At 38.6% G+C, this 17,296-nt stretch overlaps 1 protein-coding gene across 1 annotated transcript in view; it reads left to right on the forward strand.

Annotated features, from left to right (window-relative positions):
- Positions 1-17,296, forward strand: part of prox1a (prospero homeobox 1a) — a 46,430-nt gene that overhangs the window by 13,935 nt on the left and 15,199 nt on the right. Inside the window, exon 6 of the mRNA XM_038280916.1 lies at positions 13,766-13,960. Within this exon, the coding sequence (XP_038136844.1) occupies positions 13,766-13,960 (195 nt within the window). The remainder of the gene's footprint in view (positions 1-13,765; positions 13,961-17,296) is intronic.

Raw genomic sequence — 17,296 nt, forward strand, 5'->3', positions numbered from 1 at the left:
TGTATCAGTTTGACAAGTAAAACTGGCTGACATTAAAAATCTCTTTAATTTTTCCTTAAAGTAATAGTACACCCAAAACATGATTAGCCTTCATTTTCTACTCACCCCCATGCTGAACAACACTCTGGAGTACTTTTTTGATATCTCAAATGCATCTGGAGATCTGGGAGGCTTCTTGCTGTCTGCTGACATTCAAATAATGGAGGTCTATGGTGCCCGAGACAGAAAGGTTCATAAAAGTCCACAAAAAACGTGTCAATATTCCTCCATACTGCTCGTCCAATGTATTCCAAGTGTCCTGAGTGGGTAGCATCCAGAATATACTCGAAACGAAGTCATTTAGAATGTTTTTAGAGCATAAACAGTAGTGTATAGGATTTCCTGAAAGCGCATGCGAGTTCACGACGCTACGGAAGCCGGCAGACCAAACCAGATGAAAGTGCGCATTCAGCGTCTGCTCTGCCGATAATGCAAGCGTAGAAGAAGAAATGTGCTGTTTACCTGTGCAAAGAAAGAAACAACGAAAGAAGAATGTCTGAGGACTTCAGTGTTGAGGAAGAGCATGAGTTCTTTGCCGAGCTGAATGCGCACTTTCGCCTGGTTTGGTCTGCCGCGGTTTCTGTAGCGTCGTGAGCTCGCAGGCGCGCGCTTTCAGGTAATCCTATACACTACTGTTTATGCTCTAAAAACATTCTAAATGACTTCGTTTCGAGTAAATTCTGGATGCTAACAACTCAGGACACTTGGAATACATTGGACGAGCAGTATGGAGGAATATTGACACGTTTTTTGTGGACTTTTATGGACCTTTCTGCCTCGGACACCATAGACCTCCATTATTTGAATGTCAGCAGACAGCAAGAAGCCTCCCAGATCTCCAGATGCATTTGAGATATCAAAAAAGTACTCCAGAGTGTTGTTCAGCATGGGGGTGAGTAGAAAATGAAGGCTAATCATGTTTTGGGTGTACTATTCCTTTAAGGTGTTTTGCAGGGGGGAGAATGTTGGTATTTCTGTTTGGAGAGATTAAAACAGAAAGATAGTTTGACATGTTAAAAAGCTGTTTCTTTTTTTAGCCTGGCCGGTCAGGCTAGAGTTGCAGGGGGCATAGGTCAGTCTATTAAGATTCAAAATTCTGCGGTCTAAAACAGGCTGCACCAATCATGGGAGGCGGGCCCATAATTCAACAGCGCTTTGCTTTAACCATTTTAGTACAGAATTAAGCTGCATCACTGATCTTTTTATTATACCTTTTACACGGCTGTGAAAGAGTTGTCTATATTGTTTAATTTTGAAGAACTGGCTGCCGCAAAAGTTTTCTTCTTTAAATAATGTTTTCGTGGCACATCCGACTTTTTTTAAACCCCTTCCGTCGACTCTGTTACTATTGCCTTTGAGATCGGGCTCCTTCTGATCCTAAGTTATTTTCTCACCCCTTGTGGGGTGGTATGTGTCATCCTCAAGCTCGGGTCCTCTACCAGAGGCCTGGGAGTTTGAGGGTTCTGCGCAGTATCTTAGCTATTCCTAGGACTGCACTCTTCTAGACAGAGACCTCTAATGTTTTACCTGGAATCTGCTGTAGCCACTCTCTCAGTTTGGAGGTCACAAACCCCAGTGCTCCAATTACCACTGGCACCACTGCTGCTTTTACTTTCCACATCTTTTCTTGCTCCTATTTCAGCCCTTGGTATTTTTCAAGCTTCTCGTGTTCTTTCTTCTTGATGTTGGGATTGCCACATCTATCACTACTGCCTTCTTCTGCTGTTTGTAGATCAACACGATGTCTGGTTGGTTAGCCATCACCTGTTTGTCAGTCTGGATCTTGAAGTCCCATAGGATCTTAGCCTCGGTCATTCTCAACTACCTTAGGAGGTGTCTTCCATTTTGACCTTGGGACTTCCAGCCCATACTCATGGCAGATGTTCCTGTACACTATGACAGCTACCTGGTTGTGGTGTTCCATGTATGCACTTCCTGCCTGCATTTTACACCCTGCTGTTATGTGCTGTATTGTTTCAGAGGCATCTTTGCACAGTCTGCACCGGGGGTCCTGCCTGGTGTGGTAGACCCCAGCCTCTATATATATATATATATATATATATATATATTAGGGGTGGAACAGTTCACAAAATCCACGGTTCGGTTCGATTCACGGTTTCGTGGTCACGGTTTTCGGTTCGGTTCGATTCGGTATATGTTGATTGTTACACCGAAATCCCATAAAAATTTATGAAATTAATGAAAAAATCACCCCAAAAATAATGGATTGTAATTATTTTAAATGATCCGCGGAAACCCCGGATTATTTCCGTATGTTTTACTACTTTGAATTTAATCATCTCGCGCATGCTCTCTACCATCTCCAAGGGACTCAGAGGGGAACGGACGGGAGCCACAGTGGAGGCTGTAGGCTTTGCTTTGAGCAGCCGGTCTGGAGCGCAGCGGGGCGGAAGGGGGGTTGCTGACGGAGTATGAGGGATTTTGGGGTTAGCATGACATGTTGGTCATCTTGCTATTAGCATAAACAAAACATGTTGCACAATGCTTGCACACTGTTGCACTTTTATCCACAACTTTCTTTCCGCCTTCATCGTAGGTCACTAAATGCAAAGTGGTCCCATACAGCAGACCTATAAAGTGCTGCTGGCGCGTCTTCCAACTCCTGTTCTTTCGCACTCGCCATTCCTACACAATTCTCCACAACAACTGATTTTTTTCCCCTGCTACACCCGGCTACGCTGCTTCTTCTTTTTGTTTACTACTGGTGGTTGGCTTTGGTCGCAGTACCGCCACCTTCTGCTCTGAAGTGTAATCGCTTCTCCTATGAGAAAAAGGAGCAGCGCATGAACCGAACGCAACACACGCGAATCGAACCGAGACAGTCGAACCGAACGGTTCAGACGGTTTTCATAAATCGTCCCATCCCTAATATATATATAAATATATATATATATATATACATATATATATATATATATATATATATATATATATATATATATATATATATATATATATATATATATATATATATATATATATATATATATATATATATTTATATGTATATATATGTGTGTATGGGTGTGTGTGTTGTTAAAACTTGAAGCCCAGATGGGCGCTCCAGTCTGGCATTTTTTTTTTTTTGTTCTTTGTTTTTTTTTATATAGCGTAATTACAGTTTCTGCCCTTAATCGGCGCAGGGTTATTTAGGAGGGGGTTAACGCCCACTTTCCCTCTCACACACTCCCACACATACTGTACAATCCCTTCCCCCTGACTCACACACACCCCGACCTGAACCTTTTAGCTGTTTTTACTCCAAACACAGGCATGTATGCTAGTGCTTTTAGCCAAGCTGTTAAACCTTACCTGGGAGAGCCCGATGACAGACGTTAGATAAAGAAGGTTAATGGACCTCAGAGAAGTTGGTTAAAAAAAAAAAAAAAAAGACCATGTGCAAGTGATTTCATGTTTGGGGGAAAATGACAGAGGGATTGTGGGGGAGGAGGGGAGATGTGGGTGGGGGACAAATAAAATGGATGACAACAGAACAACAGCTTTGAAACAAAAGCGCTGATTGTTTCATGTTTACAGGCTGCTACAGGTTTTTTTTTTTTTGCTAAAGAGCATAGGGCTCCTCGACAGATTCAGGACGCTCTATTCAAATGAGCATCTACTCTCTCTCTTTCACACACACCAGCTGCCCTTTGGCTCATGTCTATGGTGACCACTTCCTTGTGGCAGTGCCACATCCTTATTGGCTGCCATGGGACACTGGGTTGCCAAGCAAACTCAAGGTTGCTAAGCTGACCTACCACAGGAGAGTGAGAGTCCGACTTGTCATTAACCAGGAGCCCATTAAGTGATTAAAAACTGCTTTTTGTTCTACGAGGGGATATAGGGACTCTGGCAATACTCCACCTAAAATTCAGAAAGAAACACTGGTATCAGTTCAATGAAAACAATTTAAGCCGTTTACATTTAGAAAGTTTCACAACATGTCCAAAAGGGTTTTTTGCACATTTTAAAAAACTCTAATTGATTTTTAAACTAATAAAACAAAAAAAAGATGCAATAAAATATAAAAAAGATTTTAAGAAACCACAGGGCAGAGTGCTTCCCAAGACTATGGAGTGAATTTTGTTCCATTATTGCTGCAAGCAAAGAACATGTTTATCAATGGAAATTAGAGAAACGAATGCAAACCATAATCTTTTCTTCATTTTTTTTTTTAATTTTCCCTTTTTTTCTTTTCAAACTTCTCTTTTTCATGATCTGTTTCTTGTTACTTCTTATGGCAGACTTTCCTCTGGAGAGAAAATCAGAGACCCATATCTATTGGATTGCATCAACGTTAGCAACAACATCCTTAGTGAAAATAGTGCAATATGTAAAACTCAATCTGAAAAAGAGAAATGTGTAACACATTTTTTTTAATAAACCTGTTAATCGGTAAGGTGACGTCTGCGGGGACATACATGATACTTCCAAATTTACAGCATCTTACCACTACATTAAAGATATATTTACTGTCCAAATTATAACAGTTTTATATGTCAGGCATGACCGTCCCAGGAGTAAAAGAACAGCGGCTGAGTTAATTTATTCTTTTTAGCCCTTTTGGTCGTTTTGGTCTGGTCAAATAACAGGTTTAAACATTTTTCAAAGTTCCGTCTCTGGATTGCATTTCTTTTTCAAATTTCAATTTACAAAACGTGTTTGTTACTTGCAACAATAATGGAACAAAATTCACTCCATACTTAAAGACAGTTTGCAGCAGTGCTATAACTATAATATAGACACTTTACAATATAATATTAGACATATATATGATATGATATTAGACAGTTTATTATTTTTATATCTTTACTTGGGTATCACTTGATCATACAATCACATTCCAGAAAATCAGTTGTAGAGTTTAGTCTTTAGCTAAACAGGCTAGGCAATCACCTTAAATATGATGCTCCTCTCAGGTCCAGATCTTAAACTTTTTATTTTATGTTTCTAATAGCTTTAAATATATGCTGTTCATACTTTAGGGCACAAAACAATAGTATCTTTTCATGAAAAGCTACTTGGTAACACCAGCTAAATTTGGTCAGTGCCAAGAAAGTACCAACTTTTGGTATCAGATCATCCTTAATTTTATTCAGGTCAAAACTAGGATTTCATGGAACATTGCAATCTATCCTTAGATTTTTAATCACTGTGAAGATATTTGGTGAAATACATGTTTCAAGTTGCCTGATGAGTTGGTTAAGCGTTTTTTTTATTTTGCTAAAATAACCACTTTACACTGACCTACATTGCCCTGCAAGACTTTATTACAGTTTTTTGTTGTAATTACAGGTATAAAAACAAAAGAGACTAAATTCAAGCAACAGTTCTTAGACTTTTTTTATTCCTGTTATTTTAGCATAAAACTAAAAGCAGGATTCAAAGTTTCCCTTAGACTTATCATATAAAAAAACAAACACTGTCATTAGCATATTGTGTAATAGGGGATAATTACGACAAGAATTAGATTTTTTAACAAAATTTAACATAACTTCTAGATATTCCAGATACTTCAAGAAATACAGGGTCTTTTATCAGTTCGGCTTATGCAAATAAGTGTTTATGCTAAACTTTAATTAAGTCATAATCCCACTTAATCTATCAGATTTATGAAACACTTAAAAAAAATTACTATGGATAATCCTATTTTTGTTGAGTAAAGCTGTTCTTTTTGTGGCTTTATGAAAGTCTGCGTAGGCGACTGGAGATAGCGAGCTCCCTGTTGCTGTCTGTCTCTATATGTGTGTCCCATTTCATTGTCCCACAGCATTCATTATCATAACTCTAAAATTCGGGTCAGTGTCTCTTTCCCGGTCCCCTCTCTCACCCTCACTCTTACTCCAACCAATGACTCCCTCCTTCCAGGGGAACAATAAGTAGCATGTGTTAGAAGGATTGGGGAGATTCACTGTAAGGGAATTAGGTCCCTGAATGGCTTCTGCTAATTGGACTTGAATGGACTTTGTCTATGGGAAACTAGTTCTTAAAGATGAGCCTCTTATGTACAATAGCCTCCTCACTGAGTGTGGGAAGTGGGTTGATCTGACAACTGTTTTAGGGGAAGACAAGCAAGTGAACGCGCACACTCGCAGATGCACACACACACACACGGGGAATCCTAACAGCACGGCTAGACCTCTTGCCTTCTGACCAGACAGTCATACATGTTAGCATGAGAAGCTGGGGTTTTCCAGTGTCTCATCTTGAGAGTCAGTGAGAGTTATTAAGACCTCGTTAAGACTGGGGGAGGATTAATTAGACGCTTTCTGGCTCAGGGAGCTCCTTGGAAGTCACACACAGCTGAGAGTTTATACTGTCGCTAACTTACATGCATGCAGCTGGTATGAAACTGAAATGACATCTTAACGCATCCACCTCAGCGGGAATTAATTAGCGTCCACACCGCCCGTTTAGCTGTCCCATCAATTGCTAAGACAAGAAGATACACTGTCACTTTAGAGAATTAAGGAAAGAAATCAAAACAATTTACCCTTTCCAATATAACTCTACCCTAGCAGTTGGCAAGTTTAGTACTGTAGCTGAGCTCTACTCATGTCATACAAATATTACAACTTACGCCAGGGTTAAGTGAATTGTGAAAAGCTATAGTTTTCGTACAATATTTAGTTAGTCACTAAATTCTTTTTTTTAAAAGGATCTCCCAGTCCTTTATCTTTTTCCTTTCTGTCCTCCATTATTTACCTGCATTAATGGCACCTGTTTTAACTCTTTTATCTGCATAAAAGACACCTGTGCATACCCTTAAACAGTCAGACAACAAACAAAACCATAGACCAGGAAGAAAATTGCAGGGGTGTGAACTGACAAGAATCTAGTGATACAATATCACGATACATGTGTTACAGTCGAATTAATCCCAGTTATTGCGACAAATAAACAAAGATGATATATTGAAGCTATTACAATTTTTCAGCTCTTGAAAATCCAGCGAGATCTTTTTATTACCCTGCTACAGCTGGCGCGGAGCAGCAGGATAACAGGCTCTTGTGTGTTGCACTGCCAACAAGTGGCTGGAGATTTAAGAGTTACATGAAAAAAATACACTGAATTTGATGCTGGCCAATAGAAATATATATAAAAAAAAATAGGATCTGTATATTTAATCAATACCAATATTGTCAAATTAGATATCATCCGATATTTGATTTGCCCGAGAGCATATTGTAGATCTCAGACATTTTGGCACTACCCAACACTTCGTGTTTGAGAAAAGAAGAATGGTATACCAAGAACAGCATACCTACTCTGAAGCCTGGTGTTGCAAACGTCATGATTTAAGGCTGATTTTCTGTAAAGGGACAGGAAGACTGATCCATCTTAAGGGAAAAACGAAAGGTTAGATTTTAAGCCGAAACTTTTCATCAGTGAGAGCAACAACGATTGAATGTTGATGGGTCTTCTACCCTGATAGTAATCCCAAATCCTTCACTGATGATGGAGTGGCACTATAAAAAGTATTTCAATGTCCTGTAGTGGCTTTGCCAGTCTCTGGACCACGACCACATGACAATTTGTGGAGGGGGATGAAAGTCCATGTTGTTGAAAATAACAGACCTTTTTCATCTTTCTAAGTAGTCGATCTAGGGCCTGCCAAACCCTTTTTTCCCCACCCTTCAAATAACTGTAAGACTTTTTGTTAAATTTTCCAAAAAGCTGCTTTCTTACGACTTGTAAAGGAAAACCGTATGTACCTATTGGACACTGTATGTGTTTTTTGATCAGGTGTGGATTTGTGGATTAGTTGTTTCGTGTGTACCCCGTTCAAGCTAAGCCACATTGAATCCTGACGACCAAATCTTGAGACTCTTGAGAGCGAAAAAACATTTTGAGTTAGTACACCATGGGAACTACAAAGAAGGGTGCCCCCATTTATCTGATGTCATGAAGGTTTTCCATTTCTTTTATGCCTTTAAGTTTACTTCAAACTGACTGATCAACTCTTTCAGGCGAATATGTCATTGAAAATCTTCCTATATTTCTAAGTCTAAGCCCGCAAATTAATAGTCACTTAGGCTCAGTCATTTTAAGGTGGTGTTCCTTCAACAGCAACAACTCAAAAGGAACAAGTTGAACTCCCAATAGATTAAAAATCACTGTAGACTCAAGTAGAAGAGTTTAAATATTATCACATCTAGTTTAGAAGTAATGATAAGTTCAACAACAGTGACTGTTAATTGGAGAGGCCTTTATTGTGAGGGTTGGTTTTAGTGAAGTCATCTTCAATGATGACCATAGGCATTTTGATCATGGCTGAAACAAAAAGAGATAAAAGCTATGGGAATGAGACCCTAGAGGGGGTATACATACCTTCTGGAATTAGAACACCTAGGGATTACCCAGAATGGGCTGGATCATGTCTCTGGGGGGGTGGATATCTGATTTTCCCTCCTGGACCTCGAATCTCATGATGAAATCTCTAGATCTATCTGGATGAATGGACATATGGACAGAATTTATTTCTCCAGACTTCTGTTCAGTAAGCACATATACTGTCTGTTAGAAACAAACAGAAAAACAAACCTGCTGACTATGACGATTTTTGTTAAAGTTGGCGTATTCTTTAAGGATGTGAGTGCAAACCCTTCAGTTGAGCCCCCGTAGGGCACTGACAACACCCACTGTCAACAGAAGAAAACAGGGAGTCAGGCCTCCCTGACACCCTCCCTTTACCACCATTTCATTGTAAACAGAAAATGGCATTCCTCAAACTCAGCAATTTGCCTGTTCACCACTTCCATTATCTTTCTTTCTTTTGTCTGTTTTTTTTTTTGTGCTGATTGGCATGAGCTGGATGGGACTCTGTATGTAAGCAGTTTGTTGGTTCATGGGTGCACAAACATAGGCGCATGTTTGTGTAGAACTTAGAAACAGGTCTAAAGTTAGAAAAAAGCATCAACTTGGATAATATAACTTCTAAATCAATCAGGAAGTTTCCTGATATCATTAAGTCTTACTTCTAATGACTAAGAAATTCTGAATTCTGGCAATTAATTGTTTCAACCCTAAAGATTATAACTGCTTTCACACTCACCGACACCCCCCCTCCTATTGTAGTACTTTTACTGTTTCACCTTTTTCATCCAAATGCAGCATTCAGTCTTCTTGGCTTGATTAATTCAGAGTATCTGATTAATCTTTAATCAAGTTCAGCTCCCCTACTAGGATATTCTTGAAATGTGCATCCTTCACAATCCACTGTAAGCAGATAGGTTACCGTGGACAAAGCTGATCTCCTTATACAAAGGTAACAGTTTGAAATGAAAAAAAAGTCCAAACTAAGTATGGCACAAAATCTGCGTCTGTCCTGCAGAGGATAAGGTCAAATATATATTCTCGTAATCTGATAGATTTTCAGTCTAGTGTCTATACTGGTTAGATATTGCAGAGTGAAAGTAGTCGCCAATTGGGCTTTTCCCAAGGGGTCAGTTATTCTAAAGAATTATTCAGAATTTTCTTGCTGCAAATATGTTACAAAAACCTGTTTGGAATATTTGAATGACTGAACTTCTTTTGCCCCAAATGGAAAAAGATACCATTTCTCCAAAACCTTTTTTGTGTAATGGTAAATTGGGCAGCATCCGTTAGAGTACATCGATGGGGGGGGAAGTTTTATGATGTGTAAAGACTTTTTGAAGGCAATTGCTACATGTTGAATTCCTCCTGGCCTAGACGTTATTGCCTCATTTTTTTCTTCTTTTTTTTTCCTTAATCAGAGAAATATATTGCCAAGAAGAGCTGTTTTCTAGCTCCGTCATGGAGCAACTAGGATCCGGCAACACCCAAGCTCTCGCTCACTTGGCTTAAACTTACTATTAATATTGGTGCAGAATTCTTCTGTTGTGTCAAAAATGAGGGGTGTACAAAAAAAAATGCTTTTGTCAAATATCATGATATTTTATTTAAAAGTATTTGTATTGATACAAAATACCAAAATCGCAATATTTCATTGGACGATATTGGCATTGGTCAAAAATAGAGCCAAAAGTAAATGTAAAAACTATCTAGAATTAAAACTTTTATTTAAATTTATAGAGCCTATTAGTTATCTGCTCTGCACCATCCAGACCAGAGCAGCATTAAGATCTAATGATCTCAACATATCATCTTTGTTATTGCATTTGGATATATTCAGATAAATATTGTATTTGGACACGTATTGTAATACATATCGTATCACCACATTAAAAACAGATATACTCGAATTAAATGTTGAGTTTTTTTCTGTATCTCAGTGTGAGAAGATGGTAGCCTCGTGAGACCATCCTGATCTCGTGAGCTTTCAAGGTTTCACTCGCAGATCAGTCTGGCTATAGCCTGACGTAGTCCTACTCAATTCTAGCCAGAATATGAGTCTGATACTGCTCCATAGAGCTGTGATTATGGGGCGTGTTTTGAACAAACCAGGAAAAAAAATGCCTCAGCACTCAATTGGATAGACCTACAACCAATAAGAGCAACGGAGTGCGTGACGTATGTTAAGCGACGCATAGTTCTTGTCAACAAAACTCAAAGCGCCTAGAATAAGAAGATGAGCCTTGATCGCGTTTCTCTGTTCCTCTTTCAAAATTAATTTGCTGTCGATATCTTCTAGAACAGACCTAATAGAAGAATCTACTCACCTAAACTCTCCGGCGGCAGCCATTGTTGTTGTCACCCAAGCGCGCTTTGGTCACATGGTTTATTACGTTACTGTTGATCATCTGTTCATCATCGTATAAAGCCCGCCCTGACAATTTGATTGCATCGCCAGAGAGTGGGCGATCATACTCGCGCTACTATGGAGCAATGCCAGACCGAACTTCCCAACCTCAAACCTTGTGGGCAGGACTAAGTTCGGAATGGCACCCAGGCTAGTCTGGCTACTCTCCGGTAAAGAAAATTTGGAGCCGTTCACCAAACGAGCGTCCAATCAGCATTGGCTTTGAGGCGGGTTAAGGTGTGACGCAACGAGAAGCACGACAGTTCAGTCTAACAGTCTAAAGAACATGGCGGCTTCAGCGGATGAAACTAGCGTTAGCATGGCTATCGAGCAAGTTTTATCGGAATTACAGAGTATTTCTTCACTGAAAGAAGAGCAAAACACTCCTCTGGAGGCTTTTCTCAGAAGAAAAGATGTTTTTGCTCTTCTCCCGACTGGTTTCGGTAAGAGTTTGATCTATCAATTGGCTCCTCTTCGTCGTCGCTCTGTAAATACGTCATTTATTTGGCCCGTCTATCACCAACATAGGCCAATCAGCTAACCAGTATTTTCGCCCCTTCCCAAAATTACTTCAACCGAAGGTTTCCAGATGGATATGCGGGGCAAATCCATCTGGCGGAGTCAGGTTAAGAAGATGGTTCTTTGTTTAAAAATATTTTATTTTAAGACTTTCTACCCATTTTCTTTCCAGAATTATTTAGTTGTTGAGTTAAGCTTTTGTTTCATGCAACTGTTAACTTATATGTAAGAACAACTCCCACCTTCACAAGCACTTTCGCCTCCTGTCACTCCTGTTTATTTATTTTTTTTAAAACAACTCACAGTCCTGCCCCAGCAGACCAAGCCCTCTGACCTTCGCACCCCCGCCTCTGGCTTCAGTTATGCTCCATTATGTCACCCCCTGTGACTACCAGTGACAAAATATCTCTTTCCCTCATCTCACCCTGCCCTTCGTGCATTCCTTTTTTCCTACCCACCATTCATCCCTCGCTCAGCTACTCTGTCTGTTATCCGTCCCAGCCTCCCATGTTTCCACTCCTCATCCCTCGTTCCTGTGAGACAATGTCTTGTAACAATACCGCGTTTAATCTCCATGTCAAAGCAGTTTTTCCCCTTCAGCGAACGCTCACACACAAACAAACACACACATGCACTTTCACTGGGATGTCTTTTTGCTTTCCTGCATGTTTTACTTCTACTGAAAGATAGATAAAAAACAAAAGGACAGGTAATTCTTTACTAGGTTAATCTTTTCTAATATTTAGATGTTTTTATTAATAAAATATAAACTGGTCAGAAGCCACTAAACATATAAAATTGTGCTACATATCCTTATCACATCTGTAAATTGAGAGAAATATCAAGTTTTCTACAAAATAAATTTTTATTGGATTTTCTCACAGATATCAATGTTATTCTACATTTTCGTAGGTAAATGTCACAATTCTGTTGCAATTACTCAAAAAGTTGCAAAAACTGGGATCCTTTGCTTGAGCTTATGCTGCACGATGCTCACCCTCCTTCTAGAAAAGTTGCATTATTGTTGCAAAGAAAGAACATGTTTGTTTAATTTGAAATAAAAAAAAGAAATTGATCAACAGAAATTTGAAAGAAATGCTTTCCAAAATCCATTTGTCTGAACAGCAGCTCATGCATGAGTGTGAAAAGTCAGAGAGTTGGTCTGCATTATGTAACACTGAAAGGAGTGTTTTCAAGTTGTTGGTTACTCTAGAGTTTAATCTTTAGTTTTTCGTTATTTCTTCTTCATTTTCAATGTACCCTCTTTACTTAAATGTTTGTGTGACAACCTATTCCGTCGCAGCACGGTAAAAACTACCCTATTGATCCCCCAGTCAATTTCTTCTTCTTGGGCAATATAACACAGTTGCACCCTCTATAGCTAAAGTGCAGGCAACAACATTGTCTTCACAAAAGTCTTTAAATCTGCAATGAACACAAAAAAGAAAAAAAAGAACACAAAAAAATTGATACATAATATAAATCATTAATGGGTGTACAAGCCTCATAAAATGGCACTTAAATTAAGGTAATTATTTAGGGTTTGTCTTTTTAAGGACACATTCCATTCCCATTCAAGTCCTGAGTCAGTGGTATAAAAGTCAAAAAATCTGCTCAAGGATTTTTTTAAAGGCACATCTAAGGTCATAAAATTAATGACTGGAGTCCAAGTCAAGTGCTTGGAGTCTCCATCTCTACAGCTGATGTTGGTAAAAGAGGAATGACCTAAATTACACCTTTAGATGGAAAAAAAGAAAAAAGAATGAAATAAAGAAAAAAATGAAGGTATTTGAAAAGCCCTGTCAATGTCCAAACCTCAAGCTGATCCAAAAGATGTGGAATGACTGCAAAAGAACAGCGTAGAAATGAATATTTGCAAAGATTAACTGCAGCAAGGTTGCAAAAAGGGACACCTTGTAAAACCCTCAAAATTAAAAGGAAACAATTTTCCTTGTAGCTCTGCAACCCTTAAGCTTCACTTAGGCTTAAAGTAGCTTTTTTGATAGATCCAAAGCGTTGTATTTGGATCCTGTTTCATCTCCCCCTTATTTAGATTTAGAGGGATTTATGAAGAAAATATTTAGTTACAGATCCAACTTCCTGCCTATTCATAAATGGGAAATTAGAGTTATTTCCATCTAAAATCCACCTCGCCAAATTAAAAGCAAATTCCTGCGTTCATGCCGGGCAGTAATCAGTGCTAGCAGTCATTCAGGGGCTCCAATGAAGGCAAATATGGTAAGATGCTCTCATGCAAATGAGGAAAAAGCAAACATCAGGTTATGACATAATACCCGATACAGTAGAAAACACTTGATGGTTTTACTATCAGTATCTAAACACAGCTGACATATTGATCCACTTCCATAATTTTGATGTATTCTTCTTAGAAAGTAAACATCACTACCTTTATTTTTTGATGTATTAGATTTAATACATGCATTTATTTATTTTTACCCCCAGTTTAATCGGTGCATCACCTCCCAGCTGATCAAGTGGTTCAGCAACTTTAGAGAGTTTTACTACATCCAGATGGAGAAGTTTGCCCGGCAGGCCATCAATGAGGGTGTGACGGTGGCCGAAGACCTGACGGTGAGCAGGGACGCAGAACTCTACCGGGCGCTCAACATGCACTACAACAAGGCAAACGACTTTGAGGTAAGATTGGTTCTTAGACCCAAAAGACGTACTATAGAGCCCAACGATAGTTGGACAAATTTCAATTGGTAGCACACCCTTATCACTGCCATAAAGAATCTGGGAAACAAATACTTGGACTGAGCTAACCCCAAGCCTTATGCCATTTTAACCCAGTAACTGGCCTAATTTTCCACCTCTGCTTTAGAGGATCTACCCTGTCATATAATGGTTGACAGTAGCCTCACTGTAACAGTATGAGGCACCACATTGGTCTTGTGAACGGGACGGAGCCATTAGATTGCTTGAGACATAGTCCTCTCTGAATTTTCCAACACTCTTTGTGACACAACCAATTTAAACCGGCCGTTACCAGAGAGCCATTCAGCTGTTAGGGAAAGGTCAATGGATTTTTACAAAGTTGACATTTAGTTGATTCTAGAGCCTGACTTGGTGTTTATCCTTCGCTTAAAGCAGATCTAACATATTCTTCACACCATTTGGATCTTGGCACACATGATTTCTCATCTTACATAACACATAGCTGTTAGTTTAAAGTAATACTAAAACCATGTAGCCCGCAGTGATCATTGCTAGCTAAGCCAATATTTTACATACTTAGCTTGATATGCAGTAATCTTTTTAAAGCTTTTTTGTTTTTTCAAAGCTTAAACTTTACCCTTCAATGTCTTTTTGTTCATGTTGTCAAATATTCCCAGGTAGATGCTCTATTCCTAAACAAAGCAAAAAGAGAATTATATATATATATATATATATATATATATATATATATATATATATATATATATATATATATATATATATATATATATATATATATATATATATATATATATATATATATTCCTTTTGGACATAAAAACTGGTCTTGCAGCAATTTTTACTTCAGTGAAGTCTGTAATAGTGTCTATTACACCAAGTCTTACAATCTCTGATCTATAGAAAGAAAAAGTTTTAATCTTGTTTTGAGATCAATATACTAAGCCAACTATGTTAAATTTAGTGTTCCGCCGATGCCATTTTTTGGCCCCGATACTGATACTTGATACCTGGCTGTGCAATTCCGGACGATACCATACCGATGCCATCTGTTTGAAATTGATGTGTGAGTGTATATATGAAGAACTGTATACTACTTTGATGTAAAATAATTGCCATCATGGCTTTGTCAAGCTGCTGCCTACCTTCGTTAAGCAGGAAGAAGACTAATGCACAGTGAATCCAGTAGAACTTTTTATTGCCTACCTGGAATGGGTGACAATAGTTGAATAAACTTTTGCCACTCAAAATGGCATTGTGCCCTTATTGTCGATACTCGCCCATATCGATACCACCACCGATACTTTAGTGCAATATCGGTGCAACACTATTGAAATTATCCATCTTTTGAGAAAATTGTACTCAAAAATAAGTGCAATAATCTGCCAGTGAAGAGAGACAGTTAAACATGGTAAGACTTTTTGCTTAGAGAATATATATATTGCGTCCAAGAAATCTTACCATGTGCAATTGTCTCACCGCACTGAATCTCTTAGGAAGATTAATTTTCTAAGAGAATCTGCTCTTACTTAGTATATCTCAGAACAATATTTTTTCAGGTAGATCTAACATTCTGGAACTTAGTTACAGAGACTCATTAACATCCTAAGCCATTAAATTGTTATAATGAGGGTGACATCTACATTGGAGTTTGAATATTTTTATTATTCAATAAATATTCAGAAATGACCTTTGCAAGCTCATGACCTCAACCAAACTTTAGGGTTTTGCTTAAAAGCCACATCCTTTACACAAATTTAAACCTTTTTAATAAACTTTTGCAATTCTTCCAAGAAGGACATTGAAATATCCATCCAGAATTATTCCAGTAGTGCCCATATATAAAATAATAAATAGATAGATATACATCTCTTTCCCTAGAGGTGCCAATTCCATCATTCCCTCTTAGTCTCCCCCATGCCCTTTATTGCTCAATTTCCTAGACAAAAACATTTGTGCTTTTTTTTCTTCATAACGATGTGAAAGCCCTGATCCCCTCCAAACTAAAATATGTTTGTGGATAAGGAATTCTTCATTTTAAAGTTTACTTAAGTAGTTTGCGTCACTTTGTTCCCACTTTGGAGAAAGAATGGTCAATTAAAACCTAAACCAAAAATCAATGACAACATTTTTGAACAGGATAAATGCTTTACATCTGACATGTCTATTACCTCAGTTTCTTAAGTAGTTTTTTTATGTGCATTTCATAAACCTTTTAGCTCATCTTGCTAAAAAAAAAAAATGTCCTCCATCATGTCAGCTGTTTCCCTCATAATTCTGCTGAGGTGTGGATGTTACGATAATGTGTGTGTGTGTGTTCGATGAGACGAAAGAGGACGCGACTCTAGGCGCGGGTGTCCTTGTCAAAGCGATTTGCAGGAGTCACCACCCCCCCATCACACTTCTTCCATGCCAATATTGGTCTAAGGGGACCTGAGGGCCCTTAAACTGCGCAACGTAACATCAGCAGCATTTAGACGTCCATTAGGGCGCACCTTCCCGCTGACACGCACACTTGTCTTTTTTGCTCAGCAAGATGGGTGTTGAAGCTAAAATGCAACAAAGAGGATGATGTGTAGACAAAATACACACACTTAAACCAACCCTTTGGTAAAACGGAGAGGTCAGAGCATCCTATGTAAGGTAAAATGAAAAGGAAACTGTCTGCATACCAAAAGTCAGGCAGCTTTTTTACAAGGTGAATGGAAAGGTACGATCAGGAAATAGACACACATACAAATGTTCTGTTTGTTTTGTTTGCTCAACACAAAAGTTTTTTTATTTAGGATTTAAAGATAAATTGCTCGAACAGTGGGTATTCTTTACGTCCTTGTTTAGAGATCTCTAAAAAGGTCCTGCTTGGAGAGACATTTGAGGAAGCTTCAAAACGTCCTCCATGTGTGGATTTATCTACAAACAGAGGCTAAGGTTTTGACTCATGCAGACTTATCTTGAATGCTTATCAAAGGCTGATTGAAAGGCAGAAAATCAATACAAATACTTGCAGCTAACAGCCTAAATTTGAAAGCTTTACCGTGTAATTGTGATCAGTGTATGCTGATAAGGACATTGAAATAAGGTTGTATGTTCCTTGAAGTGAAGATACATTTACTTCGTCTCCCACGACTTTGTTGCTTTCACCTCTGGTTTTCTTCACATCATTCTCTTTTAGGGAACATTATTGGCTAGGGACCGTCTTCCCCTCTCTCTCTCACTCTCTATCTCTCTCTGTCAAACTCAGAGGCATGAAACTGGAACCACAGCCGATTCAGCAAGTCTCCCGATGTATACACACAC

This window comes from Cyprinodon tularosa, unplaced genomic scaffold, assembly GCF_016077235.1.
Source record: "Cyprinodon tularosa strain WSP-4 unplaced genomic scaffold, ASM1607723v1 ctg166, whole genome shotgun sequence".
NCBI lineage: Eukaryota > Metazoa > Chordata > Actinopteri > Cyprinodontiformes > Cyprinodontidae > Cyprinodon > Cyprinodon tularosa.